General features: G+C 37.6%; 1 protein-coding gene across 1 annotated transcript; it reads left to right on the forward strand.

Annotated features, from left to right (window-relative positions):
• Positions 1-10: 10 nt before the first annotated feature.
• DCUN1D5 (defective in cullin neddylation 1 domain containing 5) lies at positions 11-16,763 on the forward strand. Its single transcript, XM_080576945.1, has 8 exons — positions 11-297; positions 2,775-2,866; positions 5,217-5,287; positions 5,676-5,767; positions 11,136-11,244; positions 11,333-11,437; positions 12,255-12,357; positions 13,145-16,763. The coding sequence occupies exons 1-8, from the start codon at positions 212-214 to the stop codon at positions 13,198-13,200; spliced, it is 714 nt and encodes a 237-aa protein (XP_080433071.1). The 5' UTR covers positions 11-211; the 3' UTR covers positions 13,201-16,763.
• The last annotated feature ends 745 nt before the right edge of the window (positions 16,764-17,508 follow it).

Raw genomic sequence — 17,508 nt, forward strand, 5'->3', positions numbered from 1 at the left:
GCGTCCGGGCTGCCCGCTGTTCCTTCAGCGGCCGCCGCTCGGTTCCTCGCTCCCGGCCCGCGGGGCCTGCGCGGCCCGGGGAGCAGCAGCGGGGCGGCGCGGGGGCTCCCCGGGGCTCCTCTCTCCGCTCTCGGCCGCCGCAGCGCTGAGCCCGGCGGGGCCCCGGCCGCGGCCCCCGGCAGCGGGGCGGCCCCCGCCCCGAGGCAGGACGATGCCGGTGAAGAAGAAGAGGAAAGCCGCGGCGGGGGCGGCGGCGGCGCAGGACGAGGCCGGCCTCAAGAAGTGTAAACTCGGCAGGTACCGGCGGGGCGGGGCGGGCCAAGGTGGCCGCTTGTGGCCCTCAGCACGCCTCAAAACAGAATCAAGACATTCTTCATTAATAAATTCCAGAGCCTGAAGGATCACGAAGCGTTTTGTTGATCAAAATGTGTAGAAAGTGCATTATTATCTGCAGCGTTTTTATTAATATCATGGTACTTACCGCACTCTATAGATACCTTAAAGGAGGCTGTAACGAGGTGGGGGTTGGTCTGTTCTCCCACGTGCCTGGTGACAGGACGAGGGGGAATGGGCTAAAGTTGTGCCAGGGGAGGTTTAGGTTGGGTATTAGGAAGAACTTCTTTACTGAAAGGGTTGTTAGGCATTGGAATGGGCTGCCCAGGGAAGTGGTTGAGTCCCCATCCCTGGATGGTGTCTTTAAAAGACGTTTAGATGTAGAGCTTAGCGATATGGTTTAGTAGAGGACTTGTTAGTGTTAGGTCAGAGGTTGGACTGGGTGGTCTTGGAGGTCTCTTCCCACCTAGATGATTCTGTGATTCTGTACCTGAAATGGCCATTAGCGTGATGAAGCATTGGCATGGTGTAGCAGGAGCTTCCAGCACGGCTTTCCTCAGGAGCTGTATGCCTCCTTAATCTATTAGACCTTTCCAAGTGTGTCAGTAAAATAGTGGTTACGACAAACATCCTGAGGACATAAGAATACAAAAGACTTACGAAATCAATGCTATGGGAATGGCTATTGCAAGAAACTGTGGCGTATGCCCTTCCTAATAGGTTGACCTTAGAGGTTGAGGTTAGAAGTCACTAGGCTTTTATCTTCTTATGACTGATCACTTTGGATAGCTGTTCTGGAGCTCATTTTTTGTACTTGTTAATGAGCTTTTAGTTTCAGTCTAAGTTTATTCACAGCTAGTGCTCGATAACCTTTCTTGTGTCAACATTATCATAGAATCATAGAGTATCCCAAGTTGGAAGGGATCCACAAGGATCACTGAGTCATCCTTTATCTAAAGCTTCTTCCTCATGGTTCTGCCTCCAAGTGCATTTGGAGTGAGTGCTTGTGTTTTCTTGTGCTTTTTTTAAATCAAACAAGCCAAATTCTTCTGGTTCGTAAGAGATTTTCAGTTTCCTTGCCCATCCTAGTCCTTCTCTGCAGCTGTTCCAGTTTCAGTTCATCTTTCTTGAATGTTGCTGACCAGAACTTTATTCTAACTTCTTTTGACTCGACAAAATCTTTTGGAAGCTTTTTTTTTTTAAATAAAAAGCTTTGCATGAAAGTCACTGGTTGGACAAAAACTATGAAGTAAATGAAACTCACTGTTAGCTGGTAACAAAATGGTAAAGATACGAGCATTTTTAATATAACATTTTTATATAGCTATATAATGCTAATATTTTTAAATAAAAATTGATTACAAGTGTATATATGTGGGTATATACTGGCTGAAAGCATCAAGCAAAAGTATGGCTCTTTCTTTCTAGTGACTTGTGTTTTTAATGGCAGTTTAATGGATGGTTGTCTGTGGTACGTCTTTAATTGCAGCTTTCAGCACATATGGCTTCATCTTAGAAAGCACTGCTTTTCCTCCTAGTGAAGCTTAAAGCAATACATGGGAGGTGTTAATTTTCACCTCATTCTTAGAAATCTTAGCATGTTGTAAAAGTATGTAATTTGTATTGAGAGGAGAGTGCGTTGTAAAGGTGCTATAACTCCTCCCTGAGCAAAGATGCTTTCATGTGTCAGTGTTTTTACTGGAAGAAATCAGTTCTTTTCTGTATTCTTTCAAAGAATAACAATTTAAAAAAAAATCACTTCCTAGGCAAATGAGATTGTATGCCACATAAGGAAAATAATGTGGGGGGTGGGAGCTGCCTTTGCGGAGCAGTTTTGGTCCTTCCATAGATTGCATATTGCTATTCTGGTGTGTGTACTAAACAGCTATAGAATTTAGAGATTTAGTTACATGTTTAATGTAAACAAACTGACTGAATTTTCTTTCCAAATTTGGATGCCTAAATATAAATAGCCTGACTTTTATGTATGTCAAACTCTGCAGCTCCTGTTGACCTAAATTGGATCTGTGCATATTCAGCACCCTTGAAGATCATGCTGCTTATTAGAGACCTGACTTTAAACGCCTGTATATATAAGTATAAGCAGATAATGGAGCATTTGAATTACTGAGCAGTGGTGTTTTAAATATCTGCATGTGGGGGTTTTGGCTTAATATCTACAAGGTGACAATATTCTGGCAGTTGAGAAGAAGTAATGTTTGCAGTAAGTTGGACTATGAGAAAGTTGCATTTCAAGGTAACTTTCTGTTCCAACAAATGTTGAAATAGGATGACTGACAGTTGTCTCTTAACAGATTCAGCTTTTTTATGTATATTGACTTTGTGAAAGAGTTTACCTAGTTTGAACTAATAAACACTTAGAATTTAATTTGATTTCCCATTTCTCAAAGTAACACTTATTATTCTTGTGTTTCTCTAAGCTATTGCAGATCACAAGCCTCTGGTAAAGTAATAAGTGGAGAGGAACACTTTTCAAGCAAGAAGTGCCTAGCTTGGTTTTATGAATATGCAGGTAATAATGTAGTGTATCGATAATTAAAATTATATGGCTTTTTTTAAAACAAACTAACACATCATATTATTTGCACTTTGGTTTTTGTGCTCATGTAGACATAAAAGGTATGTCCATATTCACTTCCTTATAAGACGCGTTTAAATTGTTAGTAAAAGCTATAGTAATTCTCAGTATTTGTTTTTCTATATTTTTCTCTTCTTTCCTCTGTGCTTTATAATTTACTATGATGTTCTTCAAAATGAAATAACTGGTACTGCACTTGAACTGAATGATTCTGCTTCTGATTTTAAAAGGACAGTGAGAGAGTTTGGACAGAAGTTGCCTTCAGTAAATATCCAGTGTATTCTGCAGCTTATTTACTAAACTGTTACTCCATTTAACTATATGCTTAGAAATTCTGGATCTGTGAACTGTTACGAGTTTCTTGCCTAGTGACTAGTTGAAGTGACTGACTAATTGGAGACTAAAACTCATTATTGGCCAGTTCTCAGTATGAAATGATTTATCTGCCAGGAATTGGTTTGGGCATGTGAATCAGAACTGATACCTTTCTGGCAGTCTTTCCAGAGTAATGAACTACTCTTGGTTCTAGTAATCTACTTTCTAACTTGCATTTGAGGCATGCTCTTTTGGAATCAGTCTTTCCTGGGAAAATTTTCCTTTCAGTTTTGTTGATTTTCTTCATATAAAGTTTGTAGGCATTGAGTTACCTGCACAAAATTTTATTTTTTTAATGCCTATAAATGTTCTTGTTGAATCAAGAACTGGGTGTACAAAATTATACATGTGACATATTTAGATTATCGGTTAACTAACATTTTTTAGCATAAAATGGGTTTCCAGTGAAATTAGACGCAGTTAAATATATATTTCCATATACTCAGCAAGTAGAGAAATGAAACCTTTGTATTGAGAGTGTACCTCTATGTGTACATACAGTACATAATGTCTGAATTGTATACGTGATTTCTGTGCCAGAAAACTGATTCATATTTTGACGTCATTACCAGAGAACTGCTCTGCATGTGTAATAATTCATAATTACTTCATACCTTAAACTTGCAGGCTGTTTAACATGTTCTATATAAGGGCTTTGTTTTGCCTTGTTTAGCTAGGTTAAAAAAAATAAAATGTGCAATGTTTTTAAAGAGGTAAGCGTTCGTGATCTTAAATGCCAGTTGTTTTATTTTCCTGTACTACTAGTCATTCTCAATATCTTTTTATTTAGCATGTTCTTATCTCGCAGTGAATAATTATTTCAAATATGTTATCCAAACTCCTGAAAAGAGTTCTGCTTAGAGTAACAGCAGATATAGATGAAGGGGAGACAGGTATCGTCAAGATCTTTTTTTTAAAAAGAGGGCTTTCTGTCTAACTAGCAACATTTGCCGAAAATATCACAGAATGGTATTTTGGTGTGGAACACATAGCCTTTAACTTTTACATAGGTTCATACTCACTAAAACCATGTTAACAAAATGATCCAAAATACATCGAAATGGAATGTCAGCAAGCCTTCTGATAATACTTGGATGCTGAGCAGAAGTCATTTTTGTAACAGGCTCAACAGAAATAATGGAAACCAGAGGGATTCAGAGATACAACTGATTGTATAATGTGTCCGTATGTGCTCTTTAAATATGCTGTATTGCTGCTTTTTGGAAGCATTCTTTGTATTAAAAGGGAAAAGTGACAGCATAAAACTAACTGTTGTGGCCCCAGTCAAGGTAATTTCAATATAGTCAAGTTTTTTTTGTGCTTCATACATGGTTAATATGCGTAGCATTTTTCTGACTTACCACTCTCCCCATATTATTTAGCATCATAAAGAATTTAACATATTTATTATTAGATTCCTCCTCTGCTGTGTTAGTGTGAACCTATAATGCTAACATGGTTGAAAGAGTAATATCCATAACAGTAACTCAGATAGGAAATAGAGGTTTTTGTTGTTGTTAGAATAACTATTTGAAGAATATTATTTTTAGAGTAGAGATACACAGCAAAACTCCGTGAGTCAATTTGAAGCTCACCGGAGGCTTATGAAAACTCACATAAGCAAAATGTTTGCTGTTCTAGGGAGGTAGTTCACAACAGTTCTGTTTTAGTTTTGCTTATAGTCTGTACTGTTATTTTTTTTAGGTAATGCACTCACCTCCAAGTTGCAACTGATGTAATGGTTCTAACACAATAGTTGCTTCATAGAATAATTAATTGTTTTTGAAGATAGCTTATATGAAATGTAGTCTAATTCTTGTGTGTAACCCTTGCAATGATGCAATTCAAATGTTACTTACATTTCATTGAATGTTACTTATATTTCAGTCTGGTTCCTTTTGTTTTGAAGGTCCTGATGAAGTTGTGGGGCCTGAAGGAATGGAAAAGTTCTGTGAAGACATCGGTGTCCAGCCTGAAAATGTAGGTTTCTACAATACTAGCAACCCTTTAAAAGGAGTTACTGGATTAGTAGATTTAGTTCTGTATACAAATCTTAAGTTCAGTAAGTAAAGCGCTGTGTATCTTGCTACGTTTAGGAGTTGTTCTAAGATTTTGTCTGAATACATCAATTATGTGCAGCTGTTGTTCGTGTTTTTGTTTGTTTTATTGTAGTACTTTCATCTTCAGAAATTTAAATTTAAGGGCATGATTGCACATGGCTGAATTATGAATTTATTACTAGCAAGTAAAGTGCAAGCATGTACAATTGCTGGAGTGTTTAAATGCTTGGAATTTTCTTCATTGGCATCTAGAAATCAGTCTTACGTATTAACTCCTTTTTCTCCCCTTCTTTTTTTTCCCCCTCCAGATTATTATGTTAGTTTTAGCCTGGAAGCTAGAGGCTGAAAGCATGGGGTTCTTTACCAAGGAAGAATGGTTAAAGGGGATGACTTCATTACAGTAAGTGGTTTGTTTTTGGGTTTTTTTGCACATATAATAGACTGTTCAATTTTTCTTTGTACCAGTAGCTTAATGATTCTTGCCCTCAGTTTTGTGTACATTGGCAGTAAGACACAGAACCTCTCAGTTTGGGGTCCAGTCTCAGTCACCAAATGGAAATATCTGGTGTGTTTCATCAGATTGTGAATCCAATGCATTCACTCAAAATTTTGTCTAACATTAATTAAATCAGGCTTTGGTGGCTTCTTATTAGAAAAAGGTATGTTACAGACTGGCTATCAGACACACGTAAGCAGATCTGGAGATCTCCGTGAACATCTCAGCATTGGTATTCTGAGAAGTTTGTTGCTGACTTCCAAGCTGTATAGATAAGGACTGTTGATAATCTTCAATCATTACTGTTATTTATCGGATACAGGTCAGAAGCAATGCTTAATGCATAGGTAAAATAACACTTTTTTTGATTTATAAATGCACTTCTCACATCATTCAGTGAGCAGGAATTTTTGGTGAGATTATGTTCTGGCTAAAGAGCGTGATTCATAAAACTAATCTGCTTTGGTGAGGCTTGGTTCAGCCATCACATTTTGTTTGTTCTTCATGAAACATGATACATGAATGTTTTTAAGGGTGACTTCTTATGATACTGCATTCAATTAGATTTGGATGCATGAATTTTTAGATGCAGTGTGTAAATGGGTATAACTGAGTCACTTGTCTGAAGTACTTAACTTTTACACCCAATTGGAAGGCTTCAAAAGTCAGCCAGGCTAGCGAAAAGGTAAGCAAATGTATGGAGTCCGCAGCTCCTCAGAGCCAATACTGTAGATTGTATTTCTATCTAATAATCTGCTGTAGTTAGGAATATTCATTTCAAGACTAGAGCTTGTCATGCTTCAGATTTAACGTGTTTGAGAAAATACGGTACTGATGTGCACTTTATATAAACGGAGGTGTAATCAGAGCAACTGCTAAGCCTAAACAGTTACTCAGGGGAAGCAAAACAATACAGGTTGTGCTAGTCATAGGCTTGTAGACTAAGCATCTGGATAAAGCTGTGACCTTCATATGAAGGAACTGAAGACTGAATACCTTAAAAAGAGTATAAGTCTGTAGGCTTGAATTGTTGAATATTCTAGGGGGGGAATCTATTTTCCTGTGATAGATTTGACAAATCTTTTCAGAGAGAAGGATTTACACTTAAAGCAATAGAGTATTATTACATTCTTGCACAGCACTGTTTCAATTTTGCATGAAGAAATGACATTAGAATGCATTAAAAGCCCCATGTGTGTTCTAAGTCTGATTTATATTACAGAATCCTTATTCCAAAATATGTGGAATTCCACATAATGTAAGTGCATGAACAGTGCTGGATGGAATTCAGCTCCAGATTAACAAGTGTGGTTTGTGTGCAGGAGCTGGATTTCTTAAGCTCTTTTTGCAAACGTTGGAGATCTAGCCAGTGTAGTGGAGCCTAGGGAGGTATTCAGTGTATGCTAAGGCCTTGTGACTGGTCACCCAAATTGCTTTTAAGGGTTTCTTCACTAGAGCTCTGTGAATGGCGACACCTAAATCTGAAGTCTTACCTACATTTAGATGCCAACATTGGGTGCTTGAATCTTAGTGACCACCAAAATTTGTGTTTTTTAACCTGTAGCTTTCTGATATGCTGATGAGATTTCCTCTTCAGAGAGGAGGAAAAATAAGTATGTGATATACCATCAAAAATGAAGGTGGCTCAAGCACTAAATGGCAGCTTATTAGACTTCAGTACAAAAGAGAGGATTCCAGTATGTTGTGTTGGTAGCGTGAATCCTGTCCTGTACATATATTTGAAAACTGGTTGTCTGAAACTCTCTTCTTGTAGTTGGCAGAGTACCTCAGGTGGGCAGTTTGTTTCACCTGCTTAGGATGAAATGAATAGCCCTCAGCAAGGGGCTGTTTATCTACACTTGCACTGGAGGCTGAATAACTTGAACTTGAGCATTTAACCCTTGGTATCTGACAAATAGGTCAGAAGTGTGCTCATGTATTTGTCAGATGTGGGCTGTATAGGCCTACAAAGAAAAACACCTAGGTATAAAATGAAGGTCAAGAAAAAAGGATTAAAATTCATGATTTTATTAAATTCCCCATTGTTTGAAATAGCTAAAAGCAAACAAACAATTCCTTGTGTAAGAAGTGAGGCTTTAGCAGATGCTTTCTCTGAGTACTTCTCTTTGGCTATTGTCTGAACCTTAGATTATTAGTAAAATCTTATATTAAACATCTTTGGAAAATAAGTGGCCAGGTAAAGGGGAGAGAGACAAAATATATCCCAACTGTGGGAAAGATCTATGTTTTTAGGTACAAGAGAAGTCAAAGGGGAGCGGGAGGGGGGTGCACAGGGTAGGAAAGCCAGGTTTGTAATTTGTCTGTTTGCAATTATTAGTAGAAACTTAGATGGGTTGTTTTTTCTTGAAAACCTAATACCAGCTCATTTTCCACTTTTGAATTTTTGTAGCTATTGCCTTTCTTTTTCTTTGCTGCTGGGCTAATGCAAAGCATCATGTAAATACTTACTTAGTGTATGCTTTAGTCCGATTTCTGGTCTCCAGACCTGTAGATCAGTTGAAGTAACAAAATCTTTGCGTTGTCAGGACATGGGGGAAAAAAAATGCACCTTTGCTCTTTAAGCTGATACTTCCTTGGGCCTCTCCATGCTCCAGTTACTACATAAAACCTAAATTTCAGAGGATCCTGTCTCAGAACATGAAGAAGGCAAGATAATTTATTTCCTTTCCTCCCTTAGGAGGGCTGAATGATTGTCAGGGAGAGGGGGGAATGGCTTGTAGATTCAAAGATCATTCAAACTACTTATACATTACCATTACTAGATGCTTTTAGTTTAATGTTTGTATTCCTCTTAATTTTTCTTCCTAATTGAAGAAAAGACAAGCATGTGTGAATAAACATGGGAATATTTGAGTAGGAGATTCTCTATCTTTACTCTGCCCATGTCACCTATGCCTCAAATGAGCTCTCTACCTCAATAGAAACAAAAATAGGACTGCTTTGTGATGCTAATTTAAGTTCTGTGTTATAAATATATATAGGGATATGAAGAGAATACAGTAAGCTAAAGTCATTTTGTTGTTTTTGAGGTAGCTTTTAATACTGTTTTCCATCAAAGGCAGTTTGAGAATTCGTATCTTTTTTTCTTGTCTCTGTACAGCAGTTTGCTGTCACTTTACTTGTGCTAATTAAAAGGCTGTCGTGGCTTTTTTTTAAGCTAGGAAAATGATTCTGGGTGATCTCAGTCATCTTGTTGATGGTGCAGCAATCCAAACGGCTGTATTTAAAAAAAAAAAAGTTTGACTATTCCTTAGTGCACTGGTGTGAAGAAAATCACTGCCTGGGTGTGGGAGTGCCTTAAATGGCTTGAAGAGATTTGTCCCTGCAAATCCTGAGAGTAGCGCATGTCTGAATGTGATCCGTTTAACTGCTCAGCTTTAAATAGGTTGACAATAGCTCAAGAGTCTTGAGACTTGATAATTAGCACAGTTTCACACTAATTATATCAAGAAAATCACTTGTTACAATACCTATTACCAATAGTACAGTAGACAGTAAGTTTTACTTTGTATTTAAATTTATGAATATTTGAGGAACTTTAACAGAATATTTTGTAGGAAGTGTAGGTATACTGAAATTTGTGTGGATCCATATTAGTATGTTAAATAACCTCAGTCAGGTTACCTTTCACAAAATGCCTGCTAAGCCTACTGTAAGTAACTTGCCAATTTTACTAGTACACAAGCTGCATAATCACCTGGATACGTGTTAAGTAGTAGACTTCTACTCAAACGTAGACAGGTACTGTAGTATGAAGGTCTGAATGCAGAAAGAAGAGATGTTATGCTATAAGGTCATCTCATTTTATACTCATGATAATGTTTTAAGGGTTAAAGGATACAACACTGAGACCAATCACGTAGTTGAAGACAGGGAAAAATATCTTCAATTTTACCTAATTTTTTTGAACAACGGTTCTTTTCAACTTAATATATTTTTTTATTGTAAAATGTTAGCTCTTGTCATTTAATTATGCAGCCTAATTAGCTAATAGCTTTATTTATTTAACACTGACCTTAGTTTGGACTTGGGGCTGGTGGAGCCTGTAACAAAAAGGCTCCACCAGCTTGAATTGCTACATCTCTCTCCTTGCAGCTGTTCTGACAGAGACAACCACAGGTGCATGCGCAGGCTAGCAGAACTGAGGAATAGGAAGCACAGCAGCAGTGCAACATCTTAGCAATGTGCTGCAGTACTCCTGAAGTGCCCTTGGCTGTGGGCCTGTGTTGCAAGTCCAGAAGGAGCTGTGAAAGATGCAGTGTTCTCAGAGAGGCAGGCTACCAGCAGAGGGACGGGTGCACCAAAGGAAATACTTATGCACATTGCTTCTTCCCTGTGTTAATGAAATTGTTTCTGTCACACAAGACAAGGTGGAAGCTTTTTTTTTTACTCAAAGCAGCCATTATCTTATAAAAATAAAATATGATTATAGTATAACACCTATTCTCCTGAGTGAGCCTTTCCTGGAGGCTTTACAGGTGTAAGTTACGTTCTCCAGTGCCAGTGTTGGCGAAGCTAACAGATTTTTTTTTATTTGGAAACAGAAGTCCTTGCTAAATAAAAATACATGAAGACCTTTATGTCTGGGATTTGAAATAATTTCTGGGCCTAAAAAAGGTTTTTTTTTCTGGCGAAGGGTTTTCATGCGAACTAGCAGACCTGTAAATTGTAGTACAACCTTGTGTTTTCTGTTGAATAACTACTGACTAGTCCAGGTGATAGGCTTATCAGAGCTTGCATTTATCAGCCATAAACCACTCTCAGGCCTCTGTAAGCTTTGCAGAGTGCCTCCTCAGTCCTGCCAATCATAAACATGTACAGTCGTGAAGTGTTTTTTTACTGTTTTTTTCAGAGGTACATGGCAGAGAATCCAGCTGTAAATAAAGATTTTGTGTATCACCTTAATGTGCACTGAATACTCGTCTCCAAACTTTCACAATGATTGGAAGATAAAATAGTTATGGATATTAATACAAACTGCAGAGTATGGCACAGAAAGACTATTTGAGAAGTAAAGCTGAGACTGTGATATGTTGCTGCTAAATTATTTTTTTAAACTTGCTTAAAGTATAGAACCCCAGCATTCATCATGTCAGTAAAATATTGAACATGTTCAGTGTTCAAGTCACTTTCGTAGTATTATTACTGTAAGCCTGACAATTGCATTTTAGTGATTTTAATTGTTTTACGTTTCCTGGAATGGTTCAAATGTTTTGTTTTGAAATTCTAACATATTTTCCTTTATTTTAAGGTGTGACTGTACAGAAAAGTTACAGAGTAAATTTGATTTCTTGCGGTCACAATTGAATGACATTTCATCGTTTAAGAATATCTACAGATATGCCTTTGATTTTGCAAGGGTAAGACTACTGGAATGTTAAAGAACCTCTAATGAACTTAATGAATTTGTACTTGAGTGTTTTTTGTGCTTTCTTTATTTGACCTTAGGACAAAGACCAGCGAAGTCTTGATATCGATACTGCAAAATCCATGTTAGCTCTTTTGCTTGGAAGAACTTGGCCACTGTTTTCAGTATTTTATCAATACCTGGAGGTACACATTTCCTTGACTTCTTGGTTGATGGCATGCTTGTTGGGCTGTTCTGTGAAAAGATTTCAGGATTTGTGTTTGGATCAAGAATGTATCCGTATTTCTTCTTTTCCCTTGCTCAGGCTGCTTATGAAGTTGTGCTGTGCTTGTATGCGTCACTGTGCCCCACTCCCCTTCTCTCATAAAAGACAGCTAAAATTCTATCTTAATTAGGCTATAAAGGTAAAATTAATAGCATCTTGGTCTCTCCAGCTTACACCTGTGCAGAACTTAGTTTGCTTTGTGTAGGTGGGACATGTCGGTAACTAAAGCTGTGGCTGGCTCAGATTCTGCTCAGCTATAAGCAACTTGGTAGTGTGGATGTGCATACATTGAGGAGCATGCTTGCCTTGATACTATTCCCTGGCTTCAAATCAGTATTAACATTGGAAAGCGCATGTCCTTATGATCATGCTATATGTACTCTGGAGAAAAGATTTCTGTAGTTGCTCATTCTAGAAACATCTTAACTAAGCACGCCCCACTTCAGGGCAAAATGAATATTTGCCCATTTTTAAAGCGTCAGAGCAGTGAATTGATTCCTTGGTATTTCAGTCTTGCTCTGATCTTCTTTCAAGAAGCTATTTTATGTTGTTCTAGAACTACCAAATACGTACTGTGTAGTAAAGTTGGAAAAACGAGGGAATAGTAGCCATTGTTATCCATTGAATTGTTTATTAGGAACTGACAAGATAAAATTAGAGAAACTAGAAATAATATGCAGCATTGTCAGATGTCATTTGACACTTCCAGTGTTTTAAAATTAAATTGTTTTCCCTAGCAATCGAAGTATAGAGTTATGAACAAGGATCAGTGGTACAACGTGCTAGAGTTCAGCAGAACTGTCCATGCAGATCTTAGCAACTATGACGAAGATGGTGCATGTAAGTATTCATAACTTTGTTCATTCTACTATTATTTTTAGTATTTTCAGTTGTCATATAACATTGGTATAGGAATTGAATGTACTAGAAACAATACTATAAGGTATAAAATAATTCTTCAACAATACATAGAAAAACTGTCCTAATAGTCACACTTTCAAACTGCAGATACTAATTTTGCTAATATGGCAGAAGCATGCTGGCGTACTTGAGTGAACTTGTATCCAGTTTAAGGATCCAGTATAGAGACTTGCTAGATGAAACTGTAGACCTGGAAACAAAACTATAAACAGCAAACTTGTATTTTGCTATATATATAATAAATTCTTGTTAAATTAGAAAGTCGTCTAACTACTAATACGTGATAAATAGCTTATGAGGATGAATCTCCACTTAGCTGATAGTCAGTCCTACTGTGGCTGAATTGCATTAGGCATCCCATCGTGTTCTTTGTTTTCTAATTATGTGCAATTCTGAAAGGTCTAACAAGAAGGAATTACTTGTCCTATTTTAGAATATAACCTTATTTTTTGTGCTTTCCATTCAGTTCAGTGCACCTGTCAAGTGTCAGGAACATTTTTTTCATAGTTCTGTGCATAGCGTTATTCATGCACCTCTTGCCACCCTTGGACTAAAGTGATTGTAGGCATATTTGGGTGTTCATAAGTGTTTGGCTATAGTGGTTGACATAGATGTTGCCTAGACTAACGGTTTTAATCATCATACGTTAAGAGGAAATGTTTGAAAGACACTGGTAAATATAACACCAAGTTTTGTCCATTTGCAGGGCCTGTACTTCTGGATGAATTTGTTGAATGGCAAAAAGTTCGTCAAGCGTCATAGCAAGAATTTAAAAGAAAATGCAAGTTTTTTGGTGCCCGCCTGTACACAAACTAATGAGAAAAACAAAGGATTGCATTTTCATTCTTATGAAAGACTTTACAGTAATTTTTTTCCTTTTTTAAGGAAGTTTTCTTGTTACATGTGATATGGGCATTGAACCACACCTCTGAGACTGAAAGTTGGAGTTCTTGTTTTTGAGTCTTATGTTTATAGCATTTATTTCAGAACAATAAAGATTCAGATTTGTGACAAAGGCCTAAAAGTGAAGAATGTCCCTTGAATGTGAGTGTGGTGTCGATTTTTAAAACCAAATCTTTAAGATTATCTTTCTCGGAAGTGCCCTTTGCTATGAATTGTTGAGACCTTAAAAATGCTTAACTGGCACTGTCGCTTGCTGATTGGTATGATTGTCTTGTGCAACAAATGTTAGAAAGAATGACTAATTATTTGAGCCCTGGGTGGGGGTGTGCTGTATATTAAGTATCGGTCATGGGTTGTACCACAACTTTCAGCTCCTTGTGGAGATAAAGGCCTTAAACTTTTGTTTTTTTCAGTACCCACCCAGTGGCACGGCGTTTAATGGCAGACACTTTTTAAGCAGAAAGGTGTAGGGTGTATGGCTCTACAAGCAGAACAGCTGAAAACAAGTTGCCTGTACTTCAGATGACAGAGATACTCTGTGGTGCAGAAAAGCAGCTTCAAATTTTTACTACAGTTTAGACTTTGGATTGCTTTGTATAAGAAGTGCAATTTATATTTTAAAAGGGAAATCTGGAAAGACTTGGCTTCAAGTTTCGCTTCTTATGCGTTTTGGACTGGAAGCATTCACAGCATGACTTTCATCTCCCTGGAAGTTTTTCCATGATGTAAGAGACTATTAAATCATCCAGTTTTGACCTGTATATAACAGGCTAATAACTTTTACCCTGTTATTCATATATTGAGTCCAATAACTATTGTGATTGCCCCTTTTAGGCACTCAGTATTTGTGGCAACCTTTAAATACAGTAGAAGTTTGTCACTTTACCTTTCTGCACAGAAAGCTGAATGCCATCGTTGAGAAAGAAGGGGATTTTAATAAGTAAATGTGAGAAACCAAAATAGGAGAGAATGAAGCATTTGTAACTTCTACTTTACTGCATAATTACATTATTTAGACTGTGATAATGCCATGAGACTCCAGTCAGTGATCAAGGCCTCATTGTGCCAAATACTTTAGCAGCTTGAAATAAGAATAGACAATGTAAGATAGGCATGACTTGAAGATCTTTGCCTCAGGGAAATGACTTCTGTTTTGCACATCCCTTATTCATACTAACAAGCATGAGTTTTCCTATCACTAAGGAAAGCTTTATTCCCAAGATGATGGATTTTTTTTTTTTTACAGGGAGACTTGGTGGGGAAGGGTAATGAGAAGGGAAGAAATAGCAGAAAGAAGTGGGACAAAGTAACTGTGTGACCATGCTCTCATTCTACTAGGGGATCAGCTTTGCTACTTACTCTCCAAAGCTGCTTGCTGTCAGGGCTGCAGGTGGTAGTGCTGGTCAGTGGTGTTCCCTGAGCCATTCTGCAAAGTCACCTGATGGTGCAGTTGAACCTTAGAAGTTTTTGGTTCTGCCCAATCCAAAAGAGCTTTGGGAATGTGAAGGGGGGGGGGGGGGGAAGGGAGGGAGGAACAGTTGAGATACTGGCAGATCACTGTGTTTGTACAGTGGCTAGCGTCTGTATGCATGCAGACATGTGCTATAGCCGTTCTAAATATCTTTCCACCTTTTTTAAGGAAAGTACTTAATTTTAAACCTCATGTAGACTACAACAGTTCTCTTAAGTATGTTACAAGTTGTCCATTTGCATTGCTGATAATTCTGATTTCACCCATAACAGAGTGCCTTTCATTTGGAAATTGCCCTAATCTACAGAAACTCAGTGCCAGAATGAGAGTAACTTCAAGAATCCCAAGATCAACTGATAGGGTAAAATCCTAAGATGCACAGCATAAAGATATGCCAATTGACTTATTTCTAGGGAAGTCCTGCTATATATTAAATCTCTGCAAGGACACTGATTCTGAAATGACTTTCTAAAATTCACTTCAATGGCTTTCCTTGCTTAGTATGTTCCTGTCATAACTGGGAGATTCTCTTTCCCAGTGTTGAAATAAAGGTTAGAAATTGAACATTTTGTAGTGTGATGGGGGGGGTGGGGAGAAATAATCCTTTTTTTAGGTAATTGCGAACTGTTGTGAATTCAATTTAAACCAGTTGGTTCTAGAGGATGGTATTAGTGTCTAACAGTAGGAGTGATGCATCTACCAGTCCAACATAGTCAAGTACTTACCATTAAGGTGTAAGACACTATGTGATGTATCATTTGTATCTCTGTTAAGGTTTTATCAGTATTCCTATAATAAATCCATGTTTCAGGGATTTATAACTTGGTTGTGTGTGTGATTGAAAATCATCAGTTACTGTAAAACTTTGACTGGGAATGAATGTATTTAAACTACTTAAAATCAATATAGTTTTTCAAATCTGAATAAAATAGGATTTTAAGTTATGTTCTTGTGCTCTAAACTGCAATCAGATATATTGTTTAAATGTGAACTAATGGCTTGTACAGTTTCATTGTGAGCTGGTCACTTTTATTAGCTATCTTTTATTAAATCACCTTACAGCTTAATGTGGATACGTGCCAAAAATTGTCATTTTTGTTTTATTTCATGCACATCCACAAGCCAAAACTGGCTTCAGTTTAATGCTTTCTTTAGCCTTTAAATTTTAATTTTCCTTTGCTCAGGTGCATTTTAGTCTATCGAAAAAATAACACCTTATTTTCAACTTCTTATGATGAAAGTTCACAGGTGAAAGATGCTGCCATAGCTAAGACAAATAATAAAAGCAAAGGTGAAATGTCTTCCAAAGGTAAATCATAGTGGTGTCTACCTTGATGTTAACATCTTCGCTTTAATCTGACTTTCGTTTCTTGGTACTAATTCTCCCTAACATACTAAATTTTTCTAAGTTCTTAGACAACTTAGTTTTGTTTTTTAATCTGAGAACACCCACCTGTTCATGGAAAAAGCCATACTGGTAGATCAGAATGTAATATTTCTTCTATGTAAAAATGTGATTTTGAATTAAACAGTCATGTATGTTTACCTGTGTCTTTAACTGTAACTGTAGTTTTGATCCAGTTTATCTTTACTGTTTAAACATCTAATTCTTTACTAATGGCTGTAATTTCACATTTCTATATAGTGGAATTAGGATTTTGCATTTGAGATGTAGATACAAACTTGGTACCAATCACAGATCCCCCCCAGAAGGGGACCCTGTAGTCTTACGTTTCAGTTAAGTTTTTTCATATCTTTCTAAGCTTTGAGCAGATATATTGATATTGACTGAAAAAAGTTGCAAAAGGGACCATAAGACTAATGTTTCTGATGTTCTGATTTTTTTTAAGTTGGTGAACAGTTCTTTCAATGCAATGTGTACAAACTTGTACAGGTTTAGTTTTGTTAAGTATGATGAATAAAAGTGTTATGTAATAGGGCAGAAAACTTATTTTTGTCATGCTGCCTCTTATTTTTTTCTATTGTGTATGTATAAGAGTTCTTAATCATTGAGAGACTTAATTCCAGCAAAATGGATCAGTCTAATTTCTAGACTGAACCTGAATGCTTTCTTTGCTGCTCTGTGCACCTGCAGATACTAGAACCAGAACTATCCCTGAATTGGGAACAACACCACACACCATCCTTGGTTATATCCATGTTAGTAGCTATTGATAGAAGGTGAGGGTCTTGATAATTAACCGTCATGAATTTTGCATTGGATCAGCTCTGTTCCAACAACCTGTTGCAATGCATGTGAATGAAGAGGATGAAGTTCTATCACTCCCCCTTGTCTTAGATCATCGATCTGTTTATGTTTTGTGCCAGGACAATGGGCACAACTTTGTGTCTGGGTATTGGGCACAAACTAGAACACAGGAGCTTCCTTCTAAACATCAGGAGATTTATTTTTTTTATTGTGCAGGTGGCAAAGCACTGGCACAGGCTGCCCGGAGAGGCTGTGGAGTCTCCTTCTCGGAGGTCTTGAAAAGCTGCCCGGATGTCGTCCTGGGCAGCCTGTTCTGGGTGTCCCTGCTTGAGCAGGGGTTGGGCCAGATGGCCTCCAGAGTCCCTTACAACCTCAACCATTCTGTGATGTGTCTGGGTGTTTTCTGGTGTACTCTTCCATAGTGTCTTTCAGAGCCCATTACCGAAAGGATGAAAGCCAGCATCCTGAGTTAGTGCCACTGCTTCCA

This window comes from Anser brachyrhynchus, assembly GCF_964034855.1.
Source record: "Anser brachyrhynchus genome assembly, chromosome: 1".
Lineage (NCBI taxonomy): Eukaryota > Metazoa > Chordata > Aves > Anseriformes > Anatidae > Anser > Anser brachyrhynchus.

Excerpts from the sequence above, each read along its gene's own strand:
- DCUN1D5 (XM_080576945.1), top strand. The coding sequence starts at position 212 with ATGCCGGTGAAGAAGAAGAGGAAAGCCGCGGCGGGGGCGGCGGCGGCG. Across the intron at positions 298-2,774 it reads AAGAAGTGTAAACTCGGCAG|CTATTGCAGATCACAAGCCT; the intron begins GTACCGGCGGGG and ends TGTTTCTCTAAG. Across the intron at positions 5,288-5,675 it reads TCGGTGTCCAGCCTGAAAAT|ATTATTATGTTAGTTTTAGC; the intron begins GTAGGTTTCTAC and ends TTCCCCCTCCAG.